The sequence below is a fragment of the Brienomyrus brachyistius genome, chromosome 5 (genome assembly GCF_023856365.1).
Source record: "Brienomyrus brachyistius isolate T26 chromosome 5, BBRACH_0.4, whole genome shotgun sequence".
Classification (NCBI taxonomy): Eukaryota; Metazoa; Chordata; class Actinopteri; order Osteoglossiformes; family Mormyridae; genus Brienomyrus; species Brienomyrus brachyistius.
This window is the reverse complement of record NC_064537.1, coordinates 5,737,848-5,765,032: the sequence shown is the minus strand read 5'-3', so window position 1 is coordinate 5,765,032 and position 27,185 is coordinate 5,737,848. Positions and strand designations below refer to the sequence as shown.

Here is a 27,185-nt window from a genome sequence, read left to right as displayed (position 1 = left end):
TACCACTCTTTCGAAATCGCGCCTCTAGTGGTCAGGCATAGAACTACCACTCTTTCGAAATCGCGCCTCTAGTGGTCAGGCATAGAACTAGTACTCCATTACGAAATCGCGCCTCTAGTGGTCAGGCATAGAACTACCACTCCATTACGAAATCGCGCCTCTAGTGGTCAGGCATAGAACTACCACTCCATTACGAAATCGCGCTTCTAGTGGTCAGGCATAGAACTACCACTCCATTACGAAATCACGCTTCTAGTGGTCAGGCATAGAACTACCACTCCATTTCGAAATTGCACTTCTAGTGGCAAGTCAGAGCAGCGCCACTCCATTGAAATTGCACCTCTAGTGGTCAACCATAGTAGGTTAATAACATCTGAGTTGGGTCTCTGGTGGTCAACTGCGGTAATACCAACACGCATAATTGGACACACAGGTTCTTGCCTGAAAGCATTAATCAACTTCACGAACTAAATCAATTTGATTACAACACATTAACATCTAATTTGGTTATTGCTGCATAACTAATTGATGTTTACAATTGAATAAGAAACACAATTCATTTGGTTTGGTTTATGTTTTACCTTTTTGATTTAATTTAGGTTTTATTTCATTTCATGCTTTCATTCATTCTCTCTTCCCCAACAAGGTGACTTGCATAGAAGTTCAACCACTATTAACAACAGTCAACCAGTTACATACACAATCACATCAGGGAGTTGTTCTGGACCTAATCGGTTGAGCTCTTCCTGTGCTAGGTGCTTACCATTCGCTCTCTGTTGGTTGAGCTTGTCTGTGGCTCTGCTGTCACTGCTTGCGATCGTACAGTTTGTCAGAACCGAAGGGGAGTTCTCAGCAATTGGACGCCCAAAAGTGTGCCAGCCCGGCTGCACCCACTGACTCATTAAGGGCAAGGCTGACAGGTACCTCAGGCGGTCATTACAACTTTTGAGCAGGACCTCGTCTAGGGTGAGTTCTGAGAACGGCCCTAGCTTGGACACTCACTAGGGTGGGTGATACCTAAAGGCCATTTTGCCAACCTTGGTCGAGTCAGGCCTCAGGTAGTGCAGCCGATAAGCTGAGCCCCACCTGGGTTGTCTCAGTTGTGCGTACAGAACACCCCCTTCCAAGTTGACATTGCTGGGGATCGGTGGAGTGAGAGCTGGACTCAGGCCTGCTTGGCTGGGATTGAGCTTGTGGGACGTGCCCTGTTCAGGAGGGACACCTGACAGTGTTCAAACCTCTCCACCTGCATCACCAGCTTAACACCGCAACACCTCATACAGGGACAAGTAAAGCAGAACCTGCTAGTGGTCCCCCTTCTGGTCAAAGCGGAGTTGTTCAACAGAGCCCTCACCAAACATATTTTAATATATATGCAAATTTGACAGATACTAAATAATAAGATAAATTATCTGATAAAATGAGAGCAGAATGGCAACCCACCTCGTCATCTTGGTGCAGAAAACAAGTGAAGCTGCGTCTTTCAAACCCGCAGCGTCCCACGTGCCGAGGAGTCAAATGTAATCAAGCAGCACGGCCCACACAATTAAATAATAACATCATAATAATTATAGCTCTTGTATAATTATTCTATATATTATTCTATAAATAGAGGAACAAACTTTTATAAATTGACTTGTAGACCGAGAATAGTATACAACACCGTAAGCATATAACCCTTAAAGGTTGATTAATTAAAAATCGCACATTCATCCTGCATAACATAAAACAATGACTTAAAGAGACTTAATTGTGAAATGAACACTACTGTCCGAGGGCATTTATCTCCACAAATCGCTATGGAACATAATGTTAAATACTCAGATTTTAAGAATGACAGAATCTTAACATTTAATATTTTGTTTTGTGATACTGATACGTAGTGATATTGGTATGTGGAACAACGTTATGTTACACACGCCTCCCACAATACAAGAAGCTGTAGTTAGATTATGAGCTTATTCACAAATTACCCGTTTGCCTTTTACCGTGACTGAGCACGATCCCCCAGCGCAGCTGGTCTGCACTCCCCACATTGCAATTAACGATCCTGGCCTCAGCGCTTTTGTTACCGTGGGACTTTGTTGTGTTGAAGAAAACAATAAAATGAAGCCTGAGGAATGTTACATAACACAGCTAAAATGCAAATACTCTCTCTGGTGTAATTCACTGCATAAAACCAATGGTCTTAAGTGTGGTGTCTTCTTCATAACACTCCCTGACTTTTGTATCCGTGACCATGAGATAGGGTGGGCTGTTTTTCTTCCTTCATTTGACTAGTGTTCCTCCCTTTCCTCCCAGCCTTGGTTGGTGGTTCAGGCAGCATCACCTTCTTTTAATAGACCCAGGTTTATCCATCCATCCATTTTCCAAACCGCTTATCATACTGGGTCGCAGGGAGTCCGGAGCCTATCCCAGAAGCAATGGGCAGGGAACAACCCAGGATGGGGGGCCAGCCCATCGCAGGGCACACTCACACACCATTCACTCACACATATGGGAAATTTCGTAACTCCAATTAACCTAAGTATGTTTTTGGACTGTGGGGGGAACCCGGAGTACCACGACGACATGCAGAGAACATGCCGCACAGTGTTCAAGAGTACAGTTCTTGTAAGGAACCTGCTCCCTATGAACCAGTCGTTTGTGAATGTCACACAACTACTCTAACTGGCAGGACCAGGACTTCTCCATGTTCTATGCAGCCATTTTGTACCTTTGCATAAGCCGTTTGTTGGTGCCCTATAGGAAGTGATTAATATATAAACTCTGAGGTGTGGGAGCTCATAAAGACCATGATGGCGTCATTCACATAACGATCATGTGTTATTAGTTACTTAAACATGCAGCAATGCAATATACACTATCGCCACCTGCAAGTTACATCAAACTTTTCACCTGCGTCGCACTTTTCTTACTCCTTCCTGAGATCTGTCTCATTAGCATTAGCCTCCACTAAATGCTGCTCCCATACGTTTCTGCTTCTTCTCCTGACAGATTTTGTGGTTAATTTCTGCTCAGGGGGCGGCATGGTGGTGCAGTGGTTAGCATGGTGGTGCAGTGTTTAGCACTGTTGCCTCACACCTCTGGGACCCGGGTTCGAGTCTCCGCCTGGGTCACATGTGTGCAGAGTTTGCATGTTCTCCCCATGTCGTCGTGGTGTTTCCTCTGGGTACTCCGGTTTCCCCCCACAGTCCAAGGACATGCTGAGGCTAATTGGAGTTACTAAATTGCATGTGTGAGTGAATGGTGTGTGAGTGATTGGTGTGTGAGTGAATACTGTGTGAGTGTGCCCTGCGATGGGCTGGCCCCCCATCCTGGGTTGTTCCCTGCCTCATGCCCATTGCTTCCGGGATAGGCTCCGGACCCCCCGTGACCCAGTAGGATAAGCGGTTAAGAAAATGGATGGAATTTCTGCTCAGCTTGGGTTCTGTCATTTGCCGAAAAAATGGAAAATATTGTTCTTTCTTTTCCATATTTTCCTTTTGATTATCTTGCGGTAACAACCTGGTGTGTCGCCTCGTCTATTTTAGTGGCCAAAAAGTGGATTTTTCTGTATGATTTTTCTCTTTCAAATTATTCAAATGCACAACTAATTTATGCAGGTGAATGTAAAAGAAACACAAACAATTTCATAAATATACATTTTTCATTTTTCAGTTTGCATTAATTACAATTTTCCAAATATATGAAATTTTATTAAGGTAAAACATAATGAAATAAATAATTTCGACATCCTTATTCTCTATGAGGAAGTAGTATTTGTACGGCTTCCCCACAGCCCCCATCACTGTGACTCTCTGGCACAGTAGTACACAGCCGTGTCTTCAGCTTTCAGGCTGTTCATCTGTAAATACAGTTGGTTCCTGCCGTTGTCTCTGGAGATGGTGAATCTGCCCTGAACTGACTGGGAGTAGTAAGTGCTATCACCACTGATGATCCGAGCGTTCCACTCCAGTCCCTTCCCAGGAGCCTGTCTGACCCAGTGCATCCAGTAGCTACTGACTGTGAACCCAGAGGCTGTACATGTCAGTCTGTGTGATTCTCCTGGTCTCTTCACCACTGGTTCAGACTCAGTCAGTACAATCTCAGCCTTCACACCTGTAAATAAAGAGATAGAGCTGACATTTAGATGAGCACAAAGAAAGATGCAGAGAGAAAGAGAGACAGAGAGGAGAGAGACAGGGACCTGAGAGAGCCAGTGCTGTGAGGGTGAGCAGGGCTGGTAGGAGCTTCATGGCTGCAGGACAGAGGGAGGAGCACTGAGGTAAAGTACACACTGAGTCCCAGTGACTGCTGCTCTCTGTCACACACTGACACTGGCTCCTTTAAAAGCTGTGGCAGGTTTGTACAAGATCCTCCTCTGATGGGTGTGGGGCGGGTCGTGGGTGGGACAATTGTCACATGATAAAGAGATTAATTTGCTATGTAATTTGCTATGTATGTTTCAGCAATTCGCTCCACAAGCGATAATCACACACTTTCAGTAGATTCCAAAATCCAGTTTCACTATAATCTCATTGTAAGTGTTTTAAAATGCATTAGTAATAATGAGTAACATTATGTATTGAATTACTTTGTTTTTCTCTTATGCAAGGTTAAAATCTTTTCTTACATTCCTTTGCCAAGTCAGTTGCTCAGTTTTCAGCACAATGAAATATGCTGCAAGTGTAAAACTATTCATATTTCATATCATATTACAAGATTCACAACAGCAGTTTATAAAGTAGTACAGCTGCTACAGTCTATCTAAAATGGGTCTCAGTCTGATATTTGTGTGCCTCTGCTGCCTGCATTTACTGTCAGTCTGAGGACATCTTGTGGTTCCTGCTGGAACTGCAGTGATTGTTTGTAGTTTGATAATCGTTCTGTTTCTACAGACCACGGCCGATTCTACACCCTTCAGCTTATTTTTTTCTCAGCCAATCTGAATTCTTTTCCCATGATTTGTACAAATTGGCATCCCATGTTTCGTTAGATGAAAATATCTACCCAAATCCTAGAATCACCCCTGTTACACACCACGGGAATTATGTTAAATACTCTTTGAAATGTATTTATTTTTCCTGTCATGTTAAAGCTTTTTTATCCTGGCATTCTAATTAAAATGAGCAGCTCTATACACATTACATCTGGATTAAATAAGTCATGATTTTATCAAAGATTTTGTAAAAGTATTAAAAAAATATCAGTTTTGCATTGTGCTGTCCTGGCTGCTTGTAGCTTCATCAGCTTTCAATTGAGCCTCAGTCATCAAAATCATTGTGAAAAATAAATATTTTTATAGATAAATTATATTATATGTCACCATCTGGGCGCCATGGTGGTGCAGTGGTTAGCACTGTTGCCTCACACCTCTGGGACCTGGGTTAGCGTCTCCGCCTGGGTCACATGTGTGTGGAGTTTGCATGTTCTCCCCATGTCGTCGTGGGGTTTCCTCCGGGTACTCCGGTTTACCCCCACTGTCCAAAAACATGCTGAGGCTATTTGGAGTTGCTAAATTGTGTAGGAGTGGGTGTGTGAGTATGCCCTGCGATGGGCTGGCCCCCCATCCTGGGTTGTTCCCTGCCTCGTGCCCATTGCTTCCGGGATAGGCTCCGGACCCCCCGCGACCCGGTAGGATAAGTAGTTTAGAAAATCACCATCCATCCATCCGTCCACTTCCTGTAGCGTCTTGCCCAGTTCAGGGTAGCGGGGGATCCAGAGTCCTGCATCATTTTCATTATTATGGGGCAGATATACACTATATGGACGTATTGAGACAGACGTCTTAATCTCTGAATTCAGGTCTTTTCTTCAGACTCATTGCCACAGATGTATAAAATCAAGCGCCTAACCTAATCTATTTGAATAGATTTGACAGCCCAAACCTCCAAACCACCATGAATATCAGGTCTTTCATTTTTAAATAAATTTGTTTGCTTTCTTAAACTTTATCAGACAGTAATATTACCCATTTGACACATTAAGTCTAGATCAGTTTTTGTATCACTCTCCCGTTACATTCCCTCACTGTGCACGTCTGGCACAGTAGTACACAGCTGTGTCTTCAGTCTGCAGGCTCTTCCCCTGTAAGGACACTGTGCTGCTGGAGGTGTCTCTGGAGATGGTGAACTTATTCTTAAGAGACTCTTTGTAAGCAGTGCTCCCATCATACCCTATACCACCAACCCATTCCAGCTCTTTCCCTGCAGGCTGCCGGGTCCAGTGTGTAGCATAGCTGCTGTCAGTCAGTGAATAACCAGAGACTTTACAGGAGATGGTCAGAGACTCTCCTGGTCTCACTGTCATAGATCCTGGCTGTGTGAGTTGAACATTACAGTGAACACCTGTAATCAAGAAGAGAGCAAAGTACATATGAGTGTGAAACAGACAATATCATCATCACACATCACTGCTGGTTCTTTATTCACTCTTCTGTTGTTCTGTTGTTCTTTGTTCTTTTTGAAGAAACACAGAGACTCACAGGATGCAGCTGCCAGCAGCAGCAGAGACACAGAGATCATGGTCGGTGCTGAAGATGATCTGCTGTGAGCTGCTCTTCACCGTGTTCCTTAGGAACTACTGAGGGTTTAAAGAGAGTCAACAATGTGCTGTTTAAATGAGGAGGGAGGAAGGAAACAGGGACTCATTTGCACAGGGGTGGAGTATGAAATGCCCTTTGTAGTATTAAAGGACAGGAGGAGTGATACTACAGTGCAGGTGCTGATGTTCCGGAAGATTTACACACTAAACCTGCCACATATAGTAAAAGGAAGTTTTACCATAAGGACACTTCAGTATTTTACCCAGTGAAAGAGAAAGAGAAAACACTATATAAAACCATAAGTCTTTGACACATTTAAAACGTTTATGTCAATATGATAAAGCCCATGGAGATGAGATGGAAAAGGCACATAGAGAAAGTTTATTTACTTATGAACAAACAATTCTTAATACTTAAGCTTAAGATTAACAGAGGGTGAGATCTCATCATTACCACTGCAGCTGTGTTACTGTAAGCATTCTGACAGAAGAGAGCCCTCAGTTACTCTGTAGCTGATGACATCACAGTTGCTTTCATACATCCTACTGAAATATTGAATCTCTGGGGAATTTGGTTGTGAGCAAGAAAAGCACAAACACAGCTGGTCAAAGTCAGTGTGGGGCCTCAGATGGAGATCATATGGAGACACGTTCTGATGGACTTCATGACTGTACAGCTGCTCATATCCACCTACATTCATTGTACTTTTAGCATTTATTTATGTTTATTTATTTTGATCGACTGGCATCCTGTCCATGGTGCCCCCAGCCTTGTACCCTGAGTGACCTAAGAGTTTATCGACAAGGTGCACAGACAGAGGCAGAAGGTCACAGCCGACCTGCACACACCCACATGGCAGGTCTTCTGCCTGCCAGCCCTTTGCTCATCAGCAAGGGAGCCTCTGAGTGCTCAGTGCTGAGAGGCCTGGAGCCGCCGACTGTGAGGCACCAAGCTGAGGCGGCTAAACGGGACACAGGAGTAGAGCTGCTGTGGGCATCACTAGTGATGTCAGACTGGATATTTACACACTATTTTGATTCTTAGCTTTAACAACATTGTGTAACAATGTACACAAACACACATTCTACCTGCAAAAATAGATTTGTATGCATTTTTAATAGAATGTTTCTCTGGCCAGCAGAGAACCATTTTTTTACACATATTTTTACGTGCTGTTTTCAAACGCTAGTTGTTTGATTTGTTCCTGATTTCTTATGATTAATGGTTTTCATGATGTTGGTTCATTATTCAGTATAATTTAGAAACGAAATTTGATGTTATAATTGCTATGTTTTTTTTTTATCTATCCATTGGTGTTTAACTGAATAGCTGAAAAGTTTACGCTGAGCCTGAATCCCTGTAAGTAAAAAACATGCTATAATTTTATTAGACTGATTTTGGGAGATAAACTCTTGTGTAAAGTCTGCAAAACCTAAGGAACACCTTCCTGCTCACTGATGGATGTTTCCTGCGCTGAACAGGGTCATGAGCGACATCTCAGAGGCCAGCTACACACCAGCCACAAATCAAACCCAGCTACATCAAGGAGAACTGCATCTAAGTGAGACCTTGTCTATAGTTCACATAGTGTCTGAAAAACAAAATGGCATGGAACCTCTTTAAGTTAACAGTGAAGGACATTAAAATGCTGTATTCCTCAACCAGCCTGATACATTTCTGCTCAAAGCACTGACAGCAATGAGTTACACTTCCCGCACTGTGCCTTTGCTAAATAGCACTGATGAGATAGATGCATGACCTTGTACTTTTAAGCCATATAGACAATAGTCCAAAGTAAGTTTTTATCAGAAGACTTTCTCAGTAGTTTTTGATTGCACAAGCAAAATCGTGAAACACTGACACTTATTTACAAAACTGCAGATGCACAATGAAGAATTAACAACTGGGTACAAAAGAAATGCTTTAACTGTCCTGTAAAATATACCTCAACAGCATGCACACTTGTGCACCAACAGGCCAATCAAACCAATATTTGCACAGCTGTGAAAATCAGCAATCAGCAGAAGTCCTATACAATATTTGCATACATGGAAGATGTTGGCACAGTCTAGACTCACAATCCATATAAAATAAAAAAAACAAACTAAACACAACAAATAAGGAATAAAAAAGCAAAGTATACTCATGGTATGCTTATATTTTACATAAAAATGCTCTGAGGGCAGAACAAAACGTGATTGGTTCAGAGAGATTACCAATCAGATTGTAGAGGGGGTGGGTCCAAGCAACTAGTGGAGGCAGGACCAAGACATCTGATCGGTCCTACCTTGTCTAGGTGCTTGGACGCACCTCCTCCTGCAATCACCAGTCACTGAGTTCCCCAGGAAACTGATCTTACCGACAATGTAATCACATAGAGGCAGTTGTCTGCCTTCCTTGGGCTGTAGATTGCCTGTATTTCACTCCTTATTCTGGGAATGAACAGAGAAGACGCATATTTCTCCGTCTCTAAGAATAATAATTTTCAGTCACATGCTTTAAGCACAGGTTGTCCAAAGAAATCAAGGTCTGCTCTTCTGTAGAAATCCAATTGAGAAACTATTTGATGAAGACGAAGGGAAATGTGAAAAGTCTATAAGCAGTTCAATGTATCCCTGGAAATGCAGGTATCCCCAGGAGTAAGACATCAAACCAGATATGGACTACATTGGTTGACACGTTCAGTGACATGTCAGCATCATAACACCTACTGAGGACAATATAGATGATAGAAGTCACTGTTCACTTCACTGTGTTATGCTTTTTTGCTTTGTCTGGTGTACGGTACGGCGAGTGTCGAGTCTAGCAGATATGTACTAGTGGGCAGTCACTGGAACACTCCGTAGCGTCCGTCGAGTGTACATGCCTCCAAGCAGGGTGCTCAGCAGGAGCTCACAGCAGCAGCTTGATTTTGGTTTTCGATCAGACTCCCTGGGTAGAAAATGCTGTTAGCATACTAACAGCACATATAACCAGCGTGCAAAAGCACTCAGGGTGTGGGATGAAATTATTACTTCGGGGGAACAAATGGAATAAGGTCACTTTAAAGATAAAATTACATAACAGAAATATAATTCTGAGGCGAATGTCTATTATACCTCCATATATGTTTCAAATTGTTAGATGCCTTTCAATAAACCATTTCAATAAACAACCTTGTGAATGATTTAAAAGCAGCAGCATCTATCTTCATTATTTCACCAGCATAAACCTACCAATTTTCACCTTTCATGATGCAGTATTTGGGATATGAAGGTTTTGGGAGTGTGAATGTAGTATTCTGAAACAGACTCCATTTCAAAACTGGTCTCAGGTTCAAACATGCAGCTATAAGATAAAATAAATACATATAAACAATACACAGCTCTGTAAAAAATTAAGAGACCACTCTATATACTTTTTTAAAATCTGCATTGTTAAATTCTGGTTTAATCCTGGTTCTGCTGGCAGAAGGCTACACTGTGAGGCAGGCTGCTTCCATGCTCATGAGTTTCTAAGACCGCAGTACACAAGAACAGGGTGAAGAAGCAGGAGACACTGGGAAAAATCAAAAACCAGCCAGGTAGTGGGCAGAAGTAACCTTCTAATGCCACAGATGACCATCAACTTATCCGTCAGTGTCTAACAAATCGGAGGATGACCTCAAGTGACCTTCAAAAGGAATAGAAAACATTAAGTGTTAAGTGTACTGGTAGGACAGGCTCCTAGAAGCAGTGGTGAAGACCCATTAAGCAAGGAAGAAGCCCTTCATCAATGAGAAGCAGGGAAGAGCCAAGCTGGAGTTTGCAAAAAAAAATGTGTATTTTACACAGGCTCATACCCATAATCCATAAACTGAGAAATGAGTGAAACTGAAAAATATGATGCGGTGAGGGAAAGGGGGGCCACACTCCCCTGGGAAACTGTAAGGGGTTGCTGCAGGAGGGTAGTACTCGCTGTGGGATATCAGTCACGATTCAGGATAGACATGATTCTGGGGGGGGGGGGGGGGGGCTGCTAACCGTATTTCACCAGATACATGTTCTCAATCAGGAGGGGGGAGCAATTAGTTGTACTCTGGCTTATCTTATTTGAGGTCAGTTGGATGCACACTCAGACGAAGTGGGTTGGTAAGTAAGTTTGTATTTATGTATGATTCTTTAACAAATGAACAGGAAAAACAAATTACCACAGTGCTTACAATGGTTATTACCATAATACACTAACATAATGCATAATTTTACCATATCGCCATAACAGTTGGGCTATACCCACAATACATTACATTAGCAGCAATTCGTATTAGAGGGAATGATTGGGCGGGAAATAAAACGCAAATATTTTTCCGAGGTATACAACGGAACACTCGTCAGCGATAATTATAACAGTAAGCAAGCTAGGTCACGTTAACCTAGCCGCGCAATTAAGTAAACTAAATTAGTACAGCGTCACTTATCACTCATAATCAATAAACTCAGTACTTACATTAGTCAGTGACTCTATTTATTGCCAGGAACAACTAAACTAACTACACATAAACTGCAGCTCGCCGACGTGCTGCCTATTCCTGCAGGCTCTCCCGCGCGCTCTCGTCACGCATGCGCCCACAGTACTTTGCACTTACCGGTGTTCCTTAAAGCTACAAGAGCCTTTCTAACATGCGGTCTCTTGTTTCCAGAGCTGTATATAAAATATGTATACATAATAAAATGTATATAAAATGTGTATTGTATATGGAGTGTATATAGTAGGGATTAGCATTATACTACTGTAATCCTCTACGCTCAGCAGTGCGTTTAGTTATGCCTTACTCTGTGACATATTACAGACTGCAAGTTCCATACATTCTACTTGGCTTTATTCCTCTGTTCCTGGCACGTCCAAACTGCAGTGACCTCTGCCTGCCATCCTAATGTAATGAATTTTAAAGGGATGCTAGTCTTTTCCCCGAAGCTGCAGCGATTACAGACAACTGCATGTTTCATATCACCTCATCCATCACTCGCCGAAAACATGCACATTTGTAATTCCATCACCGCCCTGATGAAATTACCAAGAGACATTTTAGTTTTGCCACCTGTATGAATTACAGCTTCATTCTGTCTTCTGGGGGGTTATTTTAACAGAGCGTCCCAAGCGAATTCAGGGACCCTGGTAAAATTGTACTTTGACAGAGTTACATTTAAGTTTCATAAAAAGACCGCTCGCCAGCAATATCACCATCTTTTTGCCACAGAAATCACATTCAGCAAGTCAGTGCTGCCTTTCTCCTTGGATTACATCGTAGTGCTAGAAAAACCGCACCTTTTAGCTCTATATCGTCCTGCTGCTCATTTCTTACCCATTTCAGAATTAATAAAACATAAGACCACAAGTTTATGACCTTCTCCTTACTATAGGGGTTAGGCAAGGCAGCCCCACAACACATGGAGAGGAATAAACGCACATCCTGCAATAAGCTCTGTGATCAGCTGGGGTTTAAATGGTATAGAGTGTCAGGTGGAGCCAACTGTTAGTCCAACTGGGAAGGAAGGCAGTTTGGATCCAGGCTGTGCATTCTGCCAAATAGAAAAGGCGGAGATTGGAAAATCGACTGGGATCATTTCAGCCAGATTCAAGAGTCAGATACCTGTGAATAACATGAGGTGGAGAAAAGCGAAGATGGGATTCAGAGGGACCTACCATTTGCAACTGAACAGTGCAGCATTTAAAACAACTCAAAATAAGGGGCAAAAATACAGGCAATGAGATTAATCAAAAAAGGATTTTACTCAAATACTCAGTTCTGTAAAAGTTCACTTCCACTCATGAAAACGTATGAAAAACACTGCAATCCATCCATTTTCTGAATTCATTTGTCCAATACAGGTGTGTGTGTGTCCAGAATCTATCCAGAAAGCTCTGTCTACAATGCAGGGACATTACAGACGCTGCTAAATCTTACCAAATGTTTTATCTCACCTCCATTAAATGTACCCAAACACTGATACCCAACTTCATACCCCTCCTTGCTGTGACCCATCACCTGACGGCTGGTTCCTTGGTTAAACTGGCCTCCACTACCATTGCTAATCAGAATCATCTCACTCATATAAAAGTTTTGAAGAGCCAACAGGATTCGAAGCCTCTTACACCTCAGGATGAATCGGAAGTCATCGGTCACGTGATATTGCATAAACTTAGCAAGCCCTGATTCCCAGCTTGAAGTCGCTGGGCCTCACTTTGAGGAGGCGATCTCCAGAATCTCGGTATTAACTGTCTCATCACTAAGTTCAGCACCTTTCACAAGGCATGGCCACGGTCAGAAAATGTGAGCCTGTCCTCTTCCTGAGTAAAGTAAAGCTCACTACGCTATGTGAGCACAGGAACGGCCCGGCAATGTTTGGTAGGTTTCTGCATTGTTTGCAAGTACAGAATATTATCTGCGCGTAACCTAATTAAGATAAATATGGAAATTCATACAATATATGCTGTAGAATATGAGCTGAATAAAGCATATTAAAAATGCAAAGAATTAAAAAAAATTAACCACTGACCAAATATGGCACCTATAGTTGTTTTTCAAATAGAATTCTAGAACAGAATGTTACCGTGACAACTCTGATGTTATCATTCTGAAGGTATAAACTGAGCTGTAGGCACTAATACCACTTCAAAACAAATCAGACATCGAGCGAGACACATCTCAAAATGAAGTGCTTTACTCTGAACTGCTTTAGGCTGCCAGCGGTACCAAACGATGCTGGGGAAGCTAAAGAAAGGAAGGAAAATGGAGGGAAAAAAAAGATATCCTGGATAAAGAAGTTTTTTTCAAAAAAAGGGAAAGGAAAAAAGGCAATGGTGGTGGAGAGCCAGGCAATGGTGGTGGAGGAGGAGAGCCAGGCAGTGGTGGTGGAGGAGGAGAGCCAGGCAAGGGTGGAGGAAGAGGAGAGCCAGGCAAGGGTGGAGGAAGAGGAGAGCCAGGCAAGGGTGGAGGAGGAGGAGAGCCAGGCAGTGGTGGTGGAGTGCAATGCAAAGGTGGAGGAGTGCAAGGCAATGGAGAAGGAGTGCAAGGGATTGGTGGAGGAGTGCAAGGCAATGAAGGAGGAGTACAAGGCAATGGAGGAGGAGTGCAAGGGATTGGTGGAGGAGTGCAAGGCAATAAAGGAGGAGTACAAGGCAATAGAGGAGGAGTACAAGGCAATAGAGGAGGAGAGCAAGGCAATGGAGGAGGAGAGCAAGGCAATGGAGGAGGAGAGCAAGGCAATGGAGGAGGAGAGCAAGGCAATGGAGGAGGAGAACAAGGCAATGGAGGAGGAGAACAAGGCAATGGAGGAGGAGAACAAGGCAATGGTGAAGGAGTACAAGGCAAGGGAGGAGGAGGAGAGCCCGGCAGTGGTGGAGGAGGAGGAGGAGAGCCAGGCAGTGGTGGTGGAGGAGGAGAGCCAGGCAGTGGTGGTGGAGGAGGAGAGCCAGGCAGTGGTGGTGGACAGCCAAGCAGTGGTGGTGGAGGAGGAGAAAAAGGCAATGGTTAAGGAGTACAAAGCAAGGGAGGAGGAGGAGTGCAAGGCAATGGAGGAATGCAAGGCAATGGAGGAGGAGTGCAAGGCAATGGAGGAGGAGTGCAAGGCAATGGAGAAGGAGTACAAGGCAATGGAGAAGGAGTACAAGGCAACAGTGAAAGAGTACAAGGCAATGGTGAAGGAGTATAAGGCAATAGTGAAGGAGTACAAGGCAAGGGAGGAGGAGGACAGCAAGGCAATGGAGGAGTGCAAGGCAATGGTGAAGGAGTACAAGGCAAGGGAGGAGGAGGAGAGCACTGCAATGGAGGAGGAGAGCAAGGCAATAGTGAAGGAGTACAAGGCAAGGGAGGAGGAGGACAGCAAGGCAATGGAGGAGTGCAAGGCAATGGTGAAGGAGTACAAGGCAAGGGAGGAGCAGGAGAGCAAGGCAATGGAGGAGGAGGAGAGCAAGCCAATGGAGGAGGAGTACAAGGCAATGGTGAAGGAGTACAAGGCAAGGGAGGAGGAGGAGAGCAAGGCAATGGAGGAGGAGAACAAGGCAATGGTGAAGGAGTACAAGGCAAGGGAGGAGGAGGAGAGAAAGGCAATGGAGGAGGAGAACAAGGCAATGGAGGAGGCGTACAAGGCAATGGTGAAGGAGTACAAGGCAAGGGAGGAGGAGGAGAGAAAGGCAATGGAGGAGGAGAACAAGGCAATGGAGGAGGCGTACAAGGCAATGGTGAAGGAGTACAAGGCAAGGGAGGAGGAGGAGAGAAAGGCAATGGAGGAGGAGAATAAGGCAATTGAGGAGGAGTATAAGGCAATGGAGGAGTACAAGGCAATGGAGGAGATGATGCAAGATGAATACGCCAATAGTGGATGAGAACATAGAACTTTGACTATCAGTACTATTTAAATATGTAAATTCTTGTAAATAAAGCATTAAAAACGAAGAAGAGACAGGTGTTTTCATTTGAATGTGAGTAGGTGTCAGGAATATTCCAAAAGTCTATTACACGTGTTGCCGATAGGGGGGCATATGGTTTGGGTGATAAGGGTTGGGGCCATACTTTTAGTACGTACGCACATTTTACCGATTTTTGTAACCCCCATCCCCCGTAAGCACACGTGCGCTGGGTAGTTGACCCCCCCGCGTACGTACGCACGGGCGATCGTCAGTCGACTTATGCACTGCTTTTTGGAACTACAAACGTTCCTGTTAACTTTAGGGATAACAAATGAGATGGGATGTCATGAGATTTACCGTAATAAAATCACTTTCAAATAAAACTAAATGGGTCGCCATTTCCATAATGTTATAGCACCTTCTAAACCAGATATTTCGGAGGTCCGTGGTGCATTGCCAACCTGTATTTTTTTTAGATAATTTATGAGATATTGTTTAAACAGTCCGATCGTCTTAAAAATCTCATGTTGCATTTTGAGTTATATGCACGTATGGAATGCAATCCAGCAGGTCAGGTATCGTGAACGAAACGCTTAAATTTGAAATTTCTCAAATTGGTTCACCCCCGCCCCCCCCCCCCAGCATACGCACGCAAAATTCGGTCAAATTTTTAGACCCCTTCCCCTTTCGTGCGTACGTAATAAAGTATGGCCCCTTGCCTTTAAACTTTAATAGAATGAAAATACATTACATGTATTCATATTGTATTTTTAATTACGTTTAAGGAATAAAACAAACGGGACGAATGTAAGATACACGTCCAGCGGGGACCCGTCCGGCCGCAGCCATGTAGTGTTAGTAGGCGGCACAAGCGCCACGGCGTATTTTAAAAGCACCAAAATGTTTTAAGGAACTTTAGCGTTATTTTAAAAGAAAAGCAGGCGGAATTTAAACAAGTACAAACATGCCCGAAAGAAGCAAAAGAGCAAATGCTGAGTTTAAACAAGCACAAGTGAAACCAACATACAGCACGTCGTTTTAAAAGAAAGCACTTCAACTCGTTACATTTAATCAACATGCTTAAAGAATTAGAAGAAAAACTCGAGGTATTTACCAGTGTTAGGTTGAAGAAAGCATTTTAACAGCAAACTTTAATAGGCCAAAAGGCTAATTGACCGAGTCCCAGAGCTCGGCCATAATCGGCAGGTCTGTTTGAACAATGCGGTCAAATGATAGACCGAAGTGGCCAGCCCGTTTCAAAATGGCGACACCAGCGGAGCGCCTGTTATTTCAAATAAACCCCTATAACCATAACGTTTTTTAAGTAATGAAGCACTTTTCTGCCAATGTGAATAATAAAGTAAAACGCTCGAAGCATTTCAATAATCAAGAAATAACGCGGTTAATGAGCGCATGCGCTCTCCTCTCTGGCTCGCTCTCATGTAGCGCATGCTCATAGAGCCACACAGTATTTTCTTTAAAGAGCCGACTCTCTTGCGTTAATTTATTTAAACAAGAATTAACAGGTTTATTTCCTTGATTGTTTTCTTTTAAAATAACGCTAAAGTTTTTCTTGAAAACATTTCGGTGCTTTCTTGTGGTGCCCAAAGCACAGAATACCCACACTGCTCTGACTACGCCACCTCCTGGTAAGGGCAGGAGGAACTGCTAATGTTCCTTCTGTAACGTGGCTAAGTTCGAACCCTCCCCGCAAAGGACAATAACAAAGAGGCATGTAAAAATAAAACCCAATCCACTTTATTACAAATATCTAAAAACTATTAGACAAAGAAGGTTGCTGGGGGGGGGGGGGGTAGGGTTGGGGGGGCGGCTGACTATCCTCCAGATAGTAAGGTCAGATCGGCACGCGCAGCTCTCAGCTCAGGAGGCCCCTGGTGACAAAGAAAAGAGCAAAACCACAGCATGCAACACGACAAACACTACACACAACAGTACAGTGTCCGCTCAGTGTGGCACCCCAACAGCAGAGAGCAAAAGCCTGTGCGGATCCGACCTTGTACAGAAAGATCCCATGTACAAACATAAGGGGAGGGTAGCGGCCGATGTCCACCGCCCAAAATACAATACTAAAATTAGTCACAACTTAGCCCATAGCAACAACCAGGGCACTAAAAAGAAAACCAAAAGCCCATCAAATAAGCCTAAAACAGCAGCTACTCTGGTCCTTTGCAGGAATGCTTAATGCCCTCGCAGCACAGCAACACCAAAAGGAAGCGTTCCAATACTACAGGTACAAAGAAACAATCAACAAAGAAACATAGACCCTTTTAAATCCCACAGTATAACCCAAGTTACCAGAGCCTCAATGTCTGTAGCCCAGCAGCCCGTAGGGGATCACGTCAAATGATAAAATTCCAGTCACCTCCGCGTCCTCCATGAAGAGTTACATGCTGCTAGCAGTCACCCTGGTAAAATTAAAATTAAACATTCAAGTTCTCAAAGAAACCCTCTCCTCCTTTCCTTACCCACAGGGAAGAAGAACCCATCCCATGTCCAGTTGTAAAACACAGCAGCAAGAGAATGAGATTCCATCTTGGCAGCCTTTTATAACTTCCTGGTAGGTCATATGACCTGGCTCAAGTGGTTGCCAATATAGTGTAATTACCAGTGCCGCGCAACTACTCCTACCAGCCCGTTCAGATCCCCACATTCTTTTAAAATACGCTGTGGCGCTTGTGCCTACTCCTAACAGCCCGTGCCTGCGGCCGGACGGGCCCCGCTGGACGTGTATGCGCTAGCTTGCATTCATCCTGCCATATGTTTTATTATTCCTTGAAAACGTAATTAAAAATAACACAAATAAATACATGTAATGTATTTTTATTCTATTAAAGTTTAACGGCAACCCTTATCACCCAAACCATATGGCCCCCTATCGGCAATGTATGGTATATGGAGATAACCCCTTGACCAATCAGAATAAGGGATACGCTCCCCCTCCCGCTTATGATGTCGTAATTCATAATAATAATGACGTCCAAATTTAAACTCCGCCCAATGTACCACGGACTATTTTTTTTAAGTACAAATTATTTAAAAATACGATTATCCATCCATCCATCCATTTTCCAAACCGCTTATCCTATTGGGTCGCGGGGGGTCCGGAGCCTATCCCAGAAGCAATGGGCACAAGGCAGGGAACAACCCAGGATGGGATGTCAGCCCATCGCAGGGCACACTCACACACCATGTGACCCCGGTGGAGACTCGAACCCAGGTCCCAGAGATGTGAGGCAAAAGAGCTAACCACTGCACCACCTCCTAAAAACACATATATACACAATAATTCAAATAAGTGCAAAGTACAACCTATGTTTAAATAAACTGCAATAAATCAATTTGTGAAATCGCCCAGCCGCCGTGAAGTAGTAGTGAGCGGAAATGATACTTATCTACTCATGCACAGTCCAGTTCGGGTTTCCGGTCTAAACTGGGTCGTGACGTGTGCAAACCAAGGCATAACAGTGAGGCATGTGTAAGCTGTCAGTAAAGTAAAACCTGCCCGTAAATTAAAGATTGTATTAACTGTGATTCATTTGCTCTTTATTTAACGTTTAATAAGAAACCCAACAGGAATGGAATATGACACTCTTATAAGGTTATGGCCACCTCCCCAAAGACAGTTGGCCACAAATTACTTAGAAGTAAGTCAGTTACTACTGAAGTACAAATCATGGACAAATATAGTCACTACTTTAGATAAATGATGCGTCATGATTTTTTATGATGAACAGATGAGCATATATTGTGCATTTCACCTTCAGTAATTCCTTCAGTAGCTCGCAAAGGGTTACAGAACAAACACAGTAACAAATATAGTAACAGCTTGAGATGCCTCACGATATATTAATGATGCAAACATCAGATCAGTATTTCACTTGTCTTATTCATTAACGATGAACAAACATGAGATCCTTGTGTAACTGAGATGTGTATTGTGGTTAATTAATACATCAGTAATAGCATAATACTATATTATTTGTGCCCCCTCAAATAAAGTGTTACCAAAAACTATAATTAGTTAGAACTGCTACTGTGTATTTTGAAAATGTCATATTTTCAGAATAATATCAAACCCAATCCCAGGTGTTCTCTTCCAGAATTTTTTATTCATCTCACCAATTTGCGTGTTTCACCATTAGGTATTGTGGCAGCATTCTCTAAAATGAAGATGGAACAGGAGAGAGTCAGAAATAAGGGTGACGGAAAGATCCATGAGGATGACGAAAGAGGAGTAGAAGTGACGACTCACATCTTTTATTCAACGAAGAGCAGGCCTGCAGATTTAAGCATGGTGAGAGCCACGTTTGCACGCCAAGGTCATCTGCGATTCTTAGTGATGTCAGACTTCTTTGCAGAAGTAGTGAAAAGAAATCCTTCACAAGTAATTGGAGCCTCTGATTGGTTGGCCAAGCTGCAGTCGGGAGGGGTTGGTTTCCACGTTATGATAGGATGTAAAAAGGAAACTTGGCAGGCATAGGGCTCGCTGTCACTCCAACTCTGGCTCACCATGCCAAGATCACATCCGCCACCAGCTTCACCAGGGGATTAAAGCCCAGCTTGTGAGCCCTTCCTGATCCACTGGAGCTCAGTCTGCCATCCCTGGAGGAACTTTCCTTGAGAAAGTTTGCCCCCATCCTGGCTATTTCAGCTCAGAAAGTGACCCAGCAGTCCGCATCATTATGGCACATTCATTGTAAGCTGATGGCTGTTTCCAAGGGGAACTTAAAAGCACAGGTCTAACAGGAATAGCAGAACACGGCTGCCATCAAACGCAGGCTTCGGTTTGCATCAAATGATCCAAATTTGCTATCTGCGGGCATTGGAACCTATATACATCACACTGCAAGGACATTTTAAAAATCAGGTCCAAAATGACCTCATTCTATACCACACTTAGCTTTCAATAAAGAAAATTCACCTGGTCCACCTTAGGAGTGAAGGAGCAGAGCGAGTGAAGTATGTTTTCACACTCTGAAGCAATACGCTTCATTAGTATGTAGTGTAGCGCAGACTGTAATCACTGCAGGAAATTATAGCACAGAAAAAGTTTGCTGGGGACACAGTAATGAAGGCAAACCATGACTGGGTGACACACACACAAGCGAACATCATTCCCGCTACCACGAATCAGTAACAAAAGTGATAAGCATGGCCGTCTGACTCGGAAGGCAGGACACTGGGGCTGAATGGCTGTTTGCTGCCAGTACTGGCGCTGAATGTCATCCTCTGGGTATTTTTGTAAAATGCTGGAATATTTGATTGCAAATCCCTAAATATGCCCTATAAAATCCTGATGTTTGTATCTTTTCATTGTTATATTCCTATCTCACCTCCATTAAATGTACCCAAACACTGATACCCAACCCCATACCCTCCTTGCTGTGACCCATCACCTGGCAGCTGGTTCTTTGGTTAAACTGGCCTTCCTACATTACAGAAACCTACAGCAGCAATATTCTAGGTGTAATATGATAGTAAACAAACGAAAACCTAGAACAACTGGCAATGTTCCCCTTTTATCCATTACGTAACAGTCACTGGGCTGCATAGAAGGATTCAGTGACCCATGTTTGCTGCCTTTTCAACTGAATAGCAGAACATCTTCCCGCAATTTGTTAGCTTCTCAACTTCAAAGTCTTTCGAAATTGTCGTACAATTCCAAGAGATGTGTAAAGCTTCTGAAAAACCCTATTACCTACCTGAGTGTGTAATGACCCTCTGTCCCCTTTCCTTGATGGAATGGTACTCTCCCTGTAAGTCAATAGGAGCCGTCTAAAGCCAGCATACTGTTATTGCTCAAGGCCACATCATATGCTCCAAAACCGAATAACCTAAGGAGATAATCCTGCCTGCAGAAGGATGTGATCTTAGCCACAGCTCATTAGACGAGGAGAACCACATTAAGATTCGGTGCCCTGTTCCAATGTGTGCTGTAAAGACCTTAGTCTGAAAGTCATATCACCATGGATAGGTAACTATAGGAATGCACTTTCCTTATGCTACTAGTAGCCTAGAAATAAGAAGATCTATCAGAATTTGATGAACTTGTCTTCAAAGTTGAGTCATCAGTCCTAACTATGTTTGTTAACACATCAATGATGTGTTAATGATGTGGTCTGAAATGGACTCGACCGCATGGCCTCCACAGTCACGTGAATAAGCAGAAAATCAGCCACCACTATCCCAGCACCCTCAAAATATTCCCACTTTGGTTAACAAAACATCAAAATGCCCTGAGAGAAATGCTGGTGTCAGAGGTTAGGTAGGGATGGAGACAGAGCGTGGAGTCGGTGTACAGCAGAGATAAAATGCGGGTTAAATGTTCTTTCCACACGGCTTCGAAAAGCTAAAAATCTATCACCTGCCATTTTTACATTGCCTTTGTTTCCAGCTTCGGTTGACTCATTTACCATAATACCACCAGTTTGTCTACTTTCAGCTTTACTGAGAGTTATTTTAATGATGTTTTTCCGAACCTTGGTAATAAGCCAAACATTTGCCGGGGAGCAAGCTTATTACATTTTAGGACATGGTGTCCTGAACATTTCTGTTAACCGAATAGAGCGAGTTACAGGACAGCCTTTAAACAGCCACCGTTATTCACGCTCAGCGGCCGTCCTGCTGGGAAGCCGAGCAGCTTCCTGTCTTCTGGCCCCAGTATGCTAATGAAAGATGCTCTTTTTCTATTTGAAAAAGCTCATAATCACACCTTTAAGAGCACTAATAACAAAAATATCCATCTGTCTGCCCGTCCGTATTCACCAGTCCCTACCCACTACAGTTACAGGGAAACGGCTCCTTTGGCTGTGGGCCAGTAACTTGCAGAAGAGCTTGCAGTCCATTTATGGATTCCCAGCACCATCCACACAAGCACAGCTGTGCTGTCACTGCCTGCCAGTGACGACTCAGAACAAGCCCCAGGGACCTCCGCCGCTATCTGTCAATCAGCCGTCAGCTCCAGCGAGAATGTCCACACCTTGTGCCTCCTTTGAAAGGCAAACTGAGCCAGACTTTCTGACTAATCAGGGTCTCCCTGGGGCACCCACCACCAGCAGGTATGCAGGCTGTCAGTGTTGTTTTCCCAATGTTCTGCAGTCGTCGAGTCTATGGGCTGCACCATCGGATGCAAACGGAGAGCAGCTGAACAAGACGACGGCTCTACACTCAACACATACTTCCGACTACCAGAGAAACATCCTGTTTCAAAGGTGTCCAGACCTTTGGAGTGCTGAAAATGAATGGAGATTTTGTGATGAACGCTCAGAAAATCAGTGATGCGTTGCATCCTGAATAACTTCAGATTTAAATGATGATTTTTGTCTCTAACAAAAGCAGATGAAGGGACATGGGGTGTGGCTGAGCCCTAAAACAAGCCCGACAAAAGGATTTTGCGGGGTGATTTAGAGCCAGGCTCCTGTGATTAAATCTGGGAGAAGGACCTGTCATGGCCATGAAACAAATGTCACAGTGTTACAGAAACAAATTTGCTGGCTTCTGAAACATGCTGTGCAGCAACAGGAGCAAACATGGCAGCTCAGATCCCTTCAGAGCCGCATCCGAAAGGCTCAAGACCGTTTCATTTACATTTTTATTTAAACCAGATACAGCAAAGCTAGAACGGTACACTGACTGCAGAAATGCTGACACACCACAATTTTTCACAAACAGAGCCGGGGTACTGTACTGTGGTTACTTTGGTTACTTTGAAAGAGGTGCTGTACTGGGATTTGGCCAGTTTGAATAAGGAGCTACACTGGGGTTTGACCAGTTTGAAGGGGGAGCTACACTGGGGTTTGACCAGTTTGAAGGAGGAGCTACACTGGGGTTTGACCAGTTTGAAGGAGGAGCTACACTGGGGTTTGTCCAGTTTGAAGGAGGAGCGACACTGGGGTTTGTTCAGTTTGAAGGAGGAGCGACACTGGGGTTTGTCCAGTTTGAAGGAGGAGCGACACTGGGGTTTGTCCAGTTTGAAGGAGGAGCGACACTGGGGTTTGTCCAGTTTGAAGGAGGAGCGACACTGGGGTTTGTCCAGTTTGAAGGAGGAGCGACACTGGGGTTTGGCCAGTTTGAAGGAGGAGCGACACTGGGGTTTGGCCAGTTTGAAGGAGGAGCGACACTGGGGTTTGGCCAGTTTGAAGGGGGAGCGACACTGGGGTTTGGCCAGTTTGAAGGGGGAGCTACACTGGTGTTTGACCAGTTTGAAGGAGGAGCTACACTGGGGTTTGTCCAGTTTGAAGGAGGAGCTACACTGGGGTTTGACCAGTTTGAAGGAGGAGCTACACTGGGGTTTGTCCAGTTTGAAGGAGGAGCGACACTGGGGTTTGTTCAGTTTGAAGGAGGAGCGACACTGGGGTTTGTCCAGTTTGAAGGAGGAGCGACACTGGGGTTTTTCCAGTTTGAAGGAGGAGCGACACTGGGGTTTGGCCAGTTTGAAGGAGGAGCGACACTGGGGTTTGGCCAGTTTGAAGGAGGAGCGACACTGGGGTTTGGCCAGTTTGAAGGAGGAGCGACACTGGGGTTTGGCCAGTTTGAAGGGGGAGCTACACTGGTGTTTGACCAGTTTGAAGGAGGAGCTACACTGGGGTTTGTCCAGTTTGAACCTTATCTGATCTTTGTATTCTACCATGCCTAAGGGTAAGATGTGCTGTTGGAATGTGAATATATCATATAATGTCTGTATAAAGGGTAACCTCTGATTGAGGTGCAACCTAGACCACCTGGACCAGGTACTGGTGTGAGTAATATAACATAATGACATAATATAAGTAATCATTAATTAATCATTACAGATAGTATTCGGTGTGAACCGCTAGGCTGGTACGGCATGTTTGGTATCAAACCGATGGAAAATCACTCCAGTTTCCAAATCTGGTCAGTGGTTACCACGAAAGTGAATATATCAAAAGTTACACCAGCCTAACGAAAATCATCAATACAAGGGAAATCAGTCTGGTCATGAATCTCAAAAGGACTGATAGAGACCCCCTTCTGAAAGCCGCCAAATGGATGGTCAGCCATTGGTCCAGGAGTGGAATTCCTGGTCACTCCTATTCACGAACTTAACACTATAAAACCTGGCACCTCCGAACAAAGCCAGGAGAGGAGAAACAGAAGGGAGGAGAAAACAAAAGACCATCAGCCCAAAGAGAGGCAGAGAACACCAGCCCAAGAGAAGAGAAGCCCACAAGATGCCCTCCTGAAGCCTGCCAGTGAAGGCCCAGCTGGACAGAGAACTGCAACCAAGCCCAAGATTCACCAGGAGAGAGAATCAGAGGGGCTCCACTCCAACAACCGCTGCAAACACCGCGCCTCCCTGAGTGCCATCACCCATCAGCTCATCAGCCACTGCAAGCAACTGCCAAGAGCCCCCCCCCCCCTTTCCTGCAGCCAAATAAACCAACTTCCTTTCATTTCTAACAAGCTAAACTGTCCTATTCACCTGCTGTATTACTTTAGGGTCGTGTTTCCACAAACTGCTTGCTTTGCAGAACAGTTTTTCCCTTTTTAGGTTACTCGTTTTAAATCTGGGCATTGCATTTTCATGATTACATTGTGTCTATTCCGTTATTTCATGTTTATTGTTTGTTAGGTGTAATGTCTGTCTTATGTTAGTTGTAGGAATAAATGCATGTCTTTTACACAACTTCAGCCTCCGTCATTCAGTGCTCAATAATAGTACCTGCCTCTGTGCGATCTGGCTACTACGCTCTGAAACCTCAAACTTGCCTGAAATATCGCGAGACTCTCTCTCATCGGCCGTGAGGGGAGCTTCGCTACCGAGCATTTACATTACCTGCTGACGCAGCTCGCTGGACCAGCCTTCTAACCCAGGTTATTGAGCGATACTGGTTATTAATGAATCCCATTTAAGTCTCACATTAACAGATTCACGGGGATTCACAATTGAGTTTGGAGGAGCCGATCATTCGGCATAACAATTGGTTAATAATCAGCATTAAATAATAATTAAGTTAATTAATTTCAAAACATATTGGTGGAGATATTAAAATTTACTTGAACTAATAATTCCTACATTTATTGAAGAATGCGGGCACAAGCTTTAAACTTATTGTGAGCACACAATTTTAACTTTTTATGACCGAACGTACAGTTGAATAAGCGTTGTGAACTGGTTGCAAAAGTTGAGGATCAATCGCACTCTGCAATCTGAAGGCATTTAAGCGGGATCATACGGGCTTATTATAGTTATTTTATTTCTGTTATTAGTAGTTATATTATTTTGTTTTATTTTTGGTTATTTTATTGTAGTTTATTTCGTTTTAAACTGCAGTAAACCTTAACCATATATCTGACGAGATTCTCAGACATAGCGCGTTGTTTCTCGGATCGACTCGGACGAGTTTCTCCGTTTCTATATATCCTGGCAGAGATCTCTCTATTAGCGAACAGGAATTCTTGTTACGAGGTTCTAACCTGAATTCTGTTGCGCTTGGACTCCCTGAGATAAGACCGATAGCTCAGCTACCGATCAGGATCTTACTCATATGTGTGTGCCTGCTTTGGACATAGTAAGTTTAACACCACATTGCGCTGTGAGCCAAGTGTGTGTGTCATTTAGAAATTGGGAGTCTCCTGTGCTTGCGACCCGCCGTGGTTTAAGCACCATTTGCGACGAGATACAGTGCACTCACCATTTAGATCCGTCGCCGTAACGCGAGCGCTGTCTCGCTTCAGTAATTGTTTTAAGGGGGTAAACTGCGCAGAAGAAGGCCGCAAGCGGCATGCACATGCATTAAAAGTCACTCATCTAGCGTCGGCAACCGCCTAGCTATATCTTTGGTTACGAGTGCAGTCAGCGAACGCCACTCTAACCACTTAGAGGTCAGAGCCCTGAAGGCCTGCCTGACACCATTTGTTTTGTTACCCCTTAGGCTCACTTGCCTGGGACCCCCCCTACAGAGGGAGCAACGCCCCATTGAGCCTCTAGTGGTCAGTTGTAGAACTACCACTCCATTTCGAAATCGCGCCTCTAGTGGTCAGGTGTAGAACTACCACTCCATTTCGAAATCGCGCCTCTAGTGGTCAGCCGTAGAACTACCACTCTTTCGAAATCGCGCCTCTAGTGGTCAGGCGTAGAACTACCACTCTTTCGAAATCGCGCCTCTAGTGGTCAGCCGTAGAACTACCACTCTTTCGAAATCGCGCCTCTAGTGGTCAGGCATAGAACTACCACTCCATTTCGAAATTGCACTTCTAGTGGCAAGCTAGAGCAGCGCCACTCCATTGAAATTGCACCTCTAGTGGTCAGCCATAGTAGGTTAATAACATCTGAGTTGGGTCTCTGGTGGTGAACTGCGGTAATACCAACACGCATAATTGGACACACAGGTTCTTGCCTGAAAGCATTAATCAACTTCACGAACTAAATCAATTTGATTACAACACATTAACATCTAATTAGCTTATTGCTGCATAACTAATTGATGTTTACAATTGAATAAGAAACACAATTCATTTGGTTTGATTTATGTTTTACCTTTTTGATTTAATTTAGGTTTTATTTCATTTCATGCTTTCATTCATTCCCTCTCCCCCAACAAGGTGACTTGCATAGATGTTCAACCACTATTAACAACAGTCAACCAGTTACATACACAATCACATCAGGGAGTTGTTCTGTACCTAATCGGTTGAGCTCTTCCTGTGCTAGGTGCTTACCATTCGCTCTCTGTTGGTTGAGCTTGTCTGTGGCTCTGCTGTCACTGCTTGCGATCGTACAGTTTGTCAGAACCGAAGGGGAGTTCTCAGCAATTGGACGCCCAAAAGCGTGCCAGCCCAGCTACACCCACTGACTCATTAAGGGCAAGGCTGACAGGTACCTCAGGCGGTCATTACAACTTTTGAGCAGGACCTCGTCTAGGGTGAGTTCTGAGAACGGCCCTAGCTTGGACACTCACTAGGGTGGGTGATACCTAAAGGCCATTTTGCCAACCTTGGTCGAGTCAGGCCTCAGGTAGTGCAGCCGATAAGCTGAGCCCCACCTGGGTTGTCTCAGTTCTGCGTACAGAACACCCCCTTCCAAGTTGACATTGCTGGGGATCGGGGGAGTGAGAGCTGGACTCAGGCCTGCTTGGCTGGGATTGAGCTTGTGGGACGTGCCCTGTTCAGGAGGGACACTGTGTTCAAACCTCTCCACCTGCATCATCAGCTTAACACCGCAACACCTCATATAGGGACAAGTAAAGCAGAACCTGCTAGTGGTCTCCCTTCTGGTCAAAGCGGAGTTGTTCAACAGAGCCCTCACCAA

At 44.1% G+C, this 27,185-nt stretch overlaps 1 protein-coding gene and 1 long non-coding RNA gene across 2 annotated transcripts in view; one reads left to right on the top strand and one right to left on the bottom strand.

The window, feature by feature from the left end:
* LOC125741965 (golgin subfamily A member 6-like protein 22) overlaps nt 1-27,185 on the top strand; it is a 213,354-nt gene that overhangs the window by 101,651 nt on the left and 84,518 nt on the right. The window contains exon 3 of the mRNA XM_049013555.1: nt 13,523-13,882. Within this exon, the coding sequence (XP_048869512.1) occupies nt 13,523-13,882 (360 nt within the window). The remainder of the gene's footprint in view (nt 1-13,522; nt 13,883-27,185) is intronic.
* On the bottom strand, nt 6,588-10,505 carry LOC125741992 (uncharacterized). The gene is made up of 3 exons (XR_007397960.1): nt 9,742-10,505; nt 8,886-9,457; nt 6,588-8,117 (listed from the first exon to the last, which is right to left on the bottom strand). It is a non-coding gene; the product is annotated as an uncharacterized LOC125741992 (long non-coding RNA).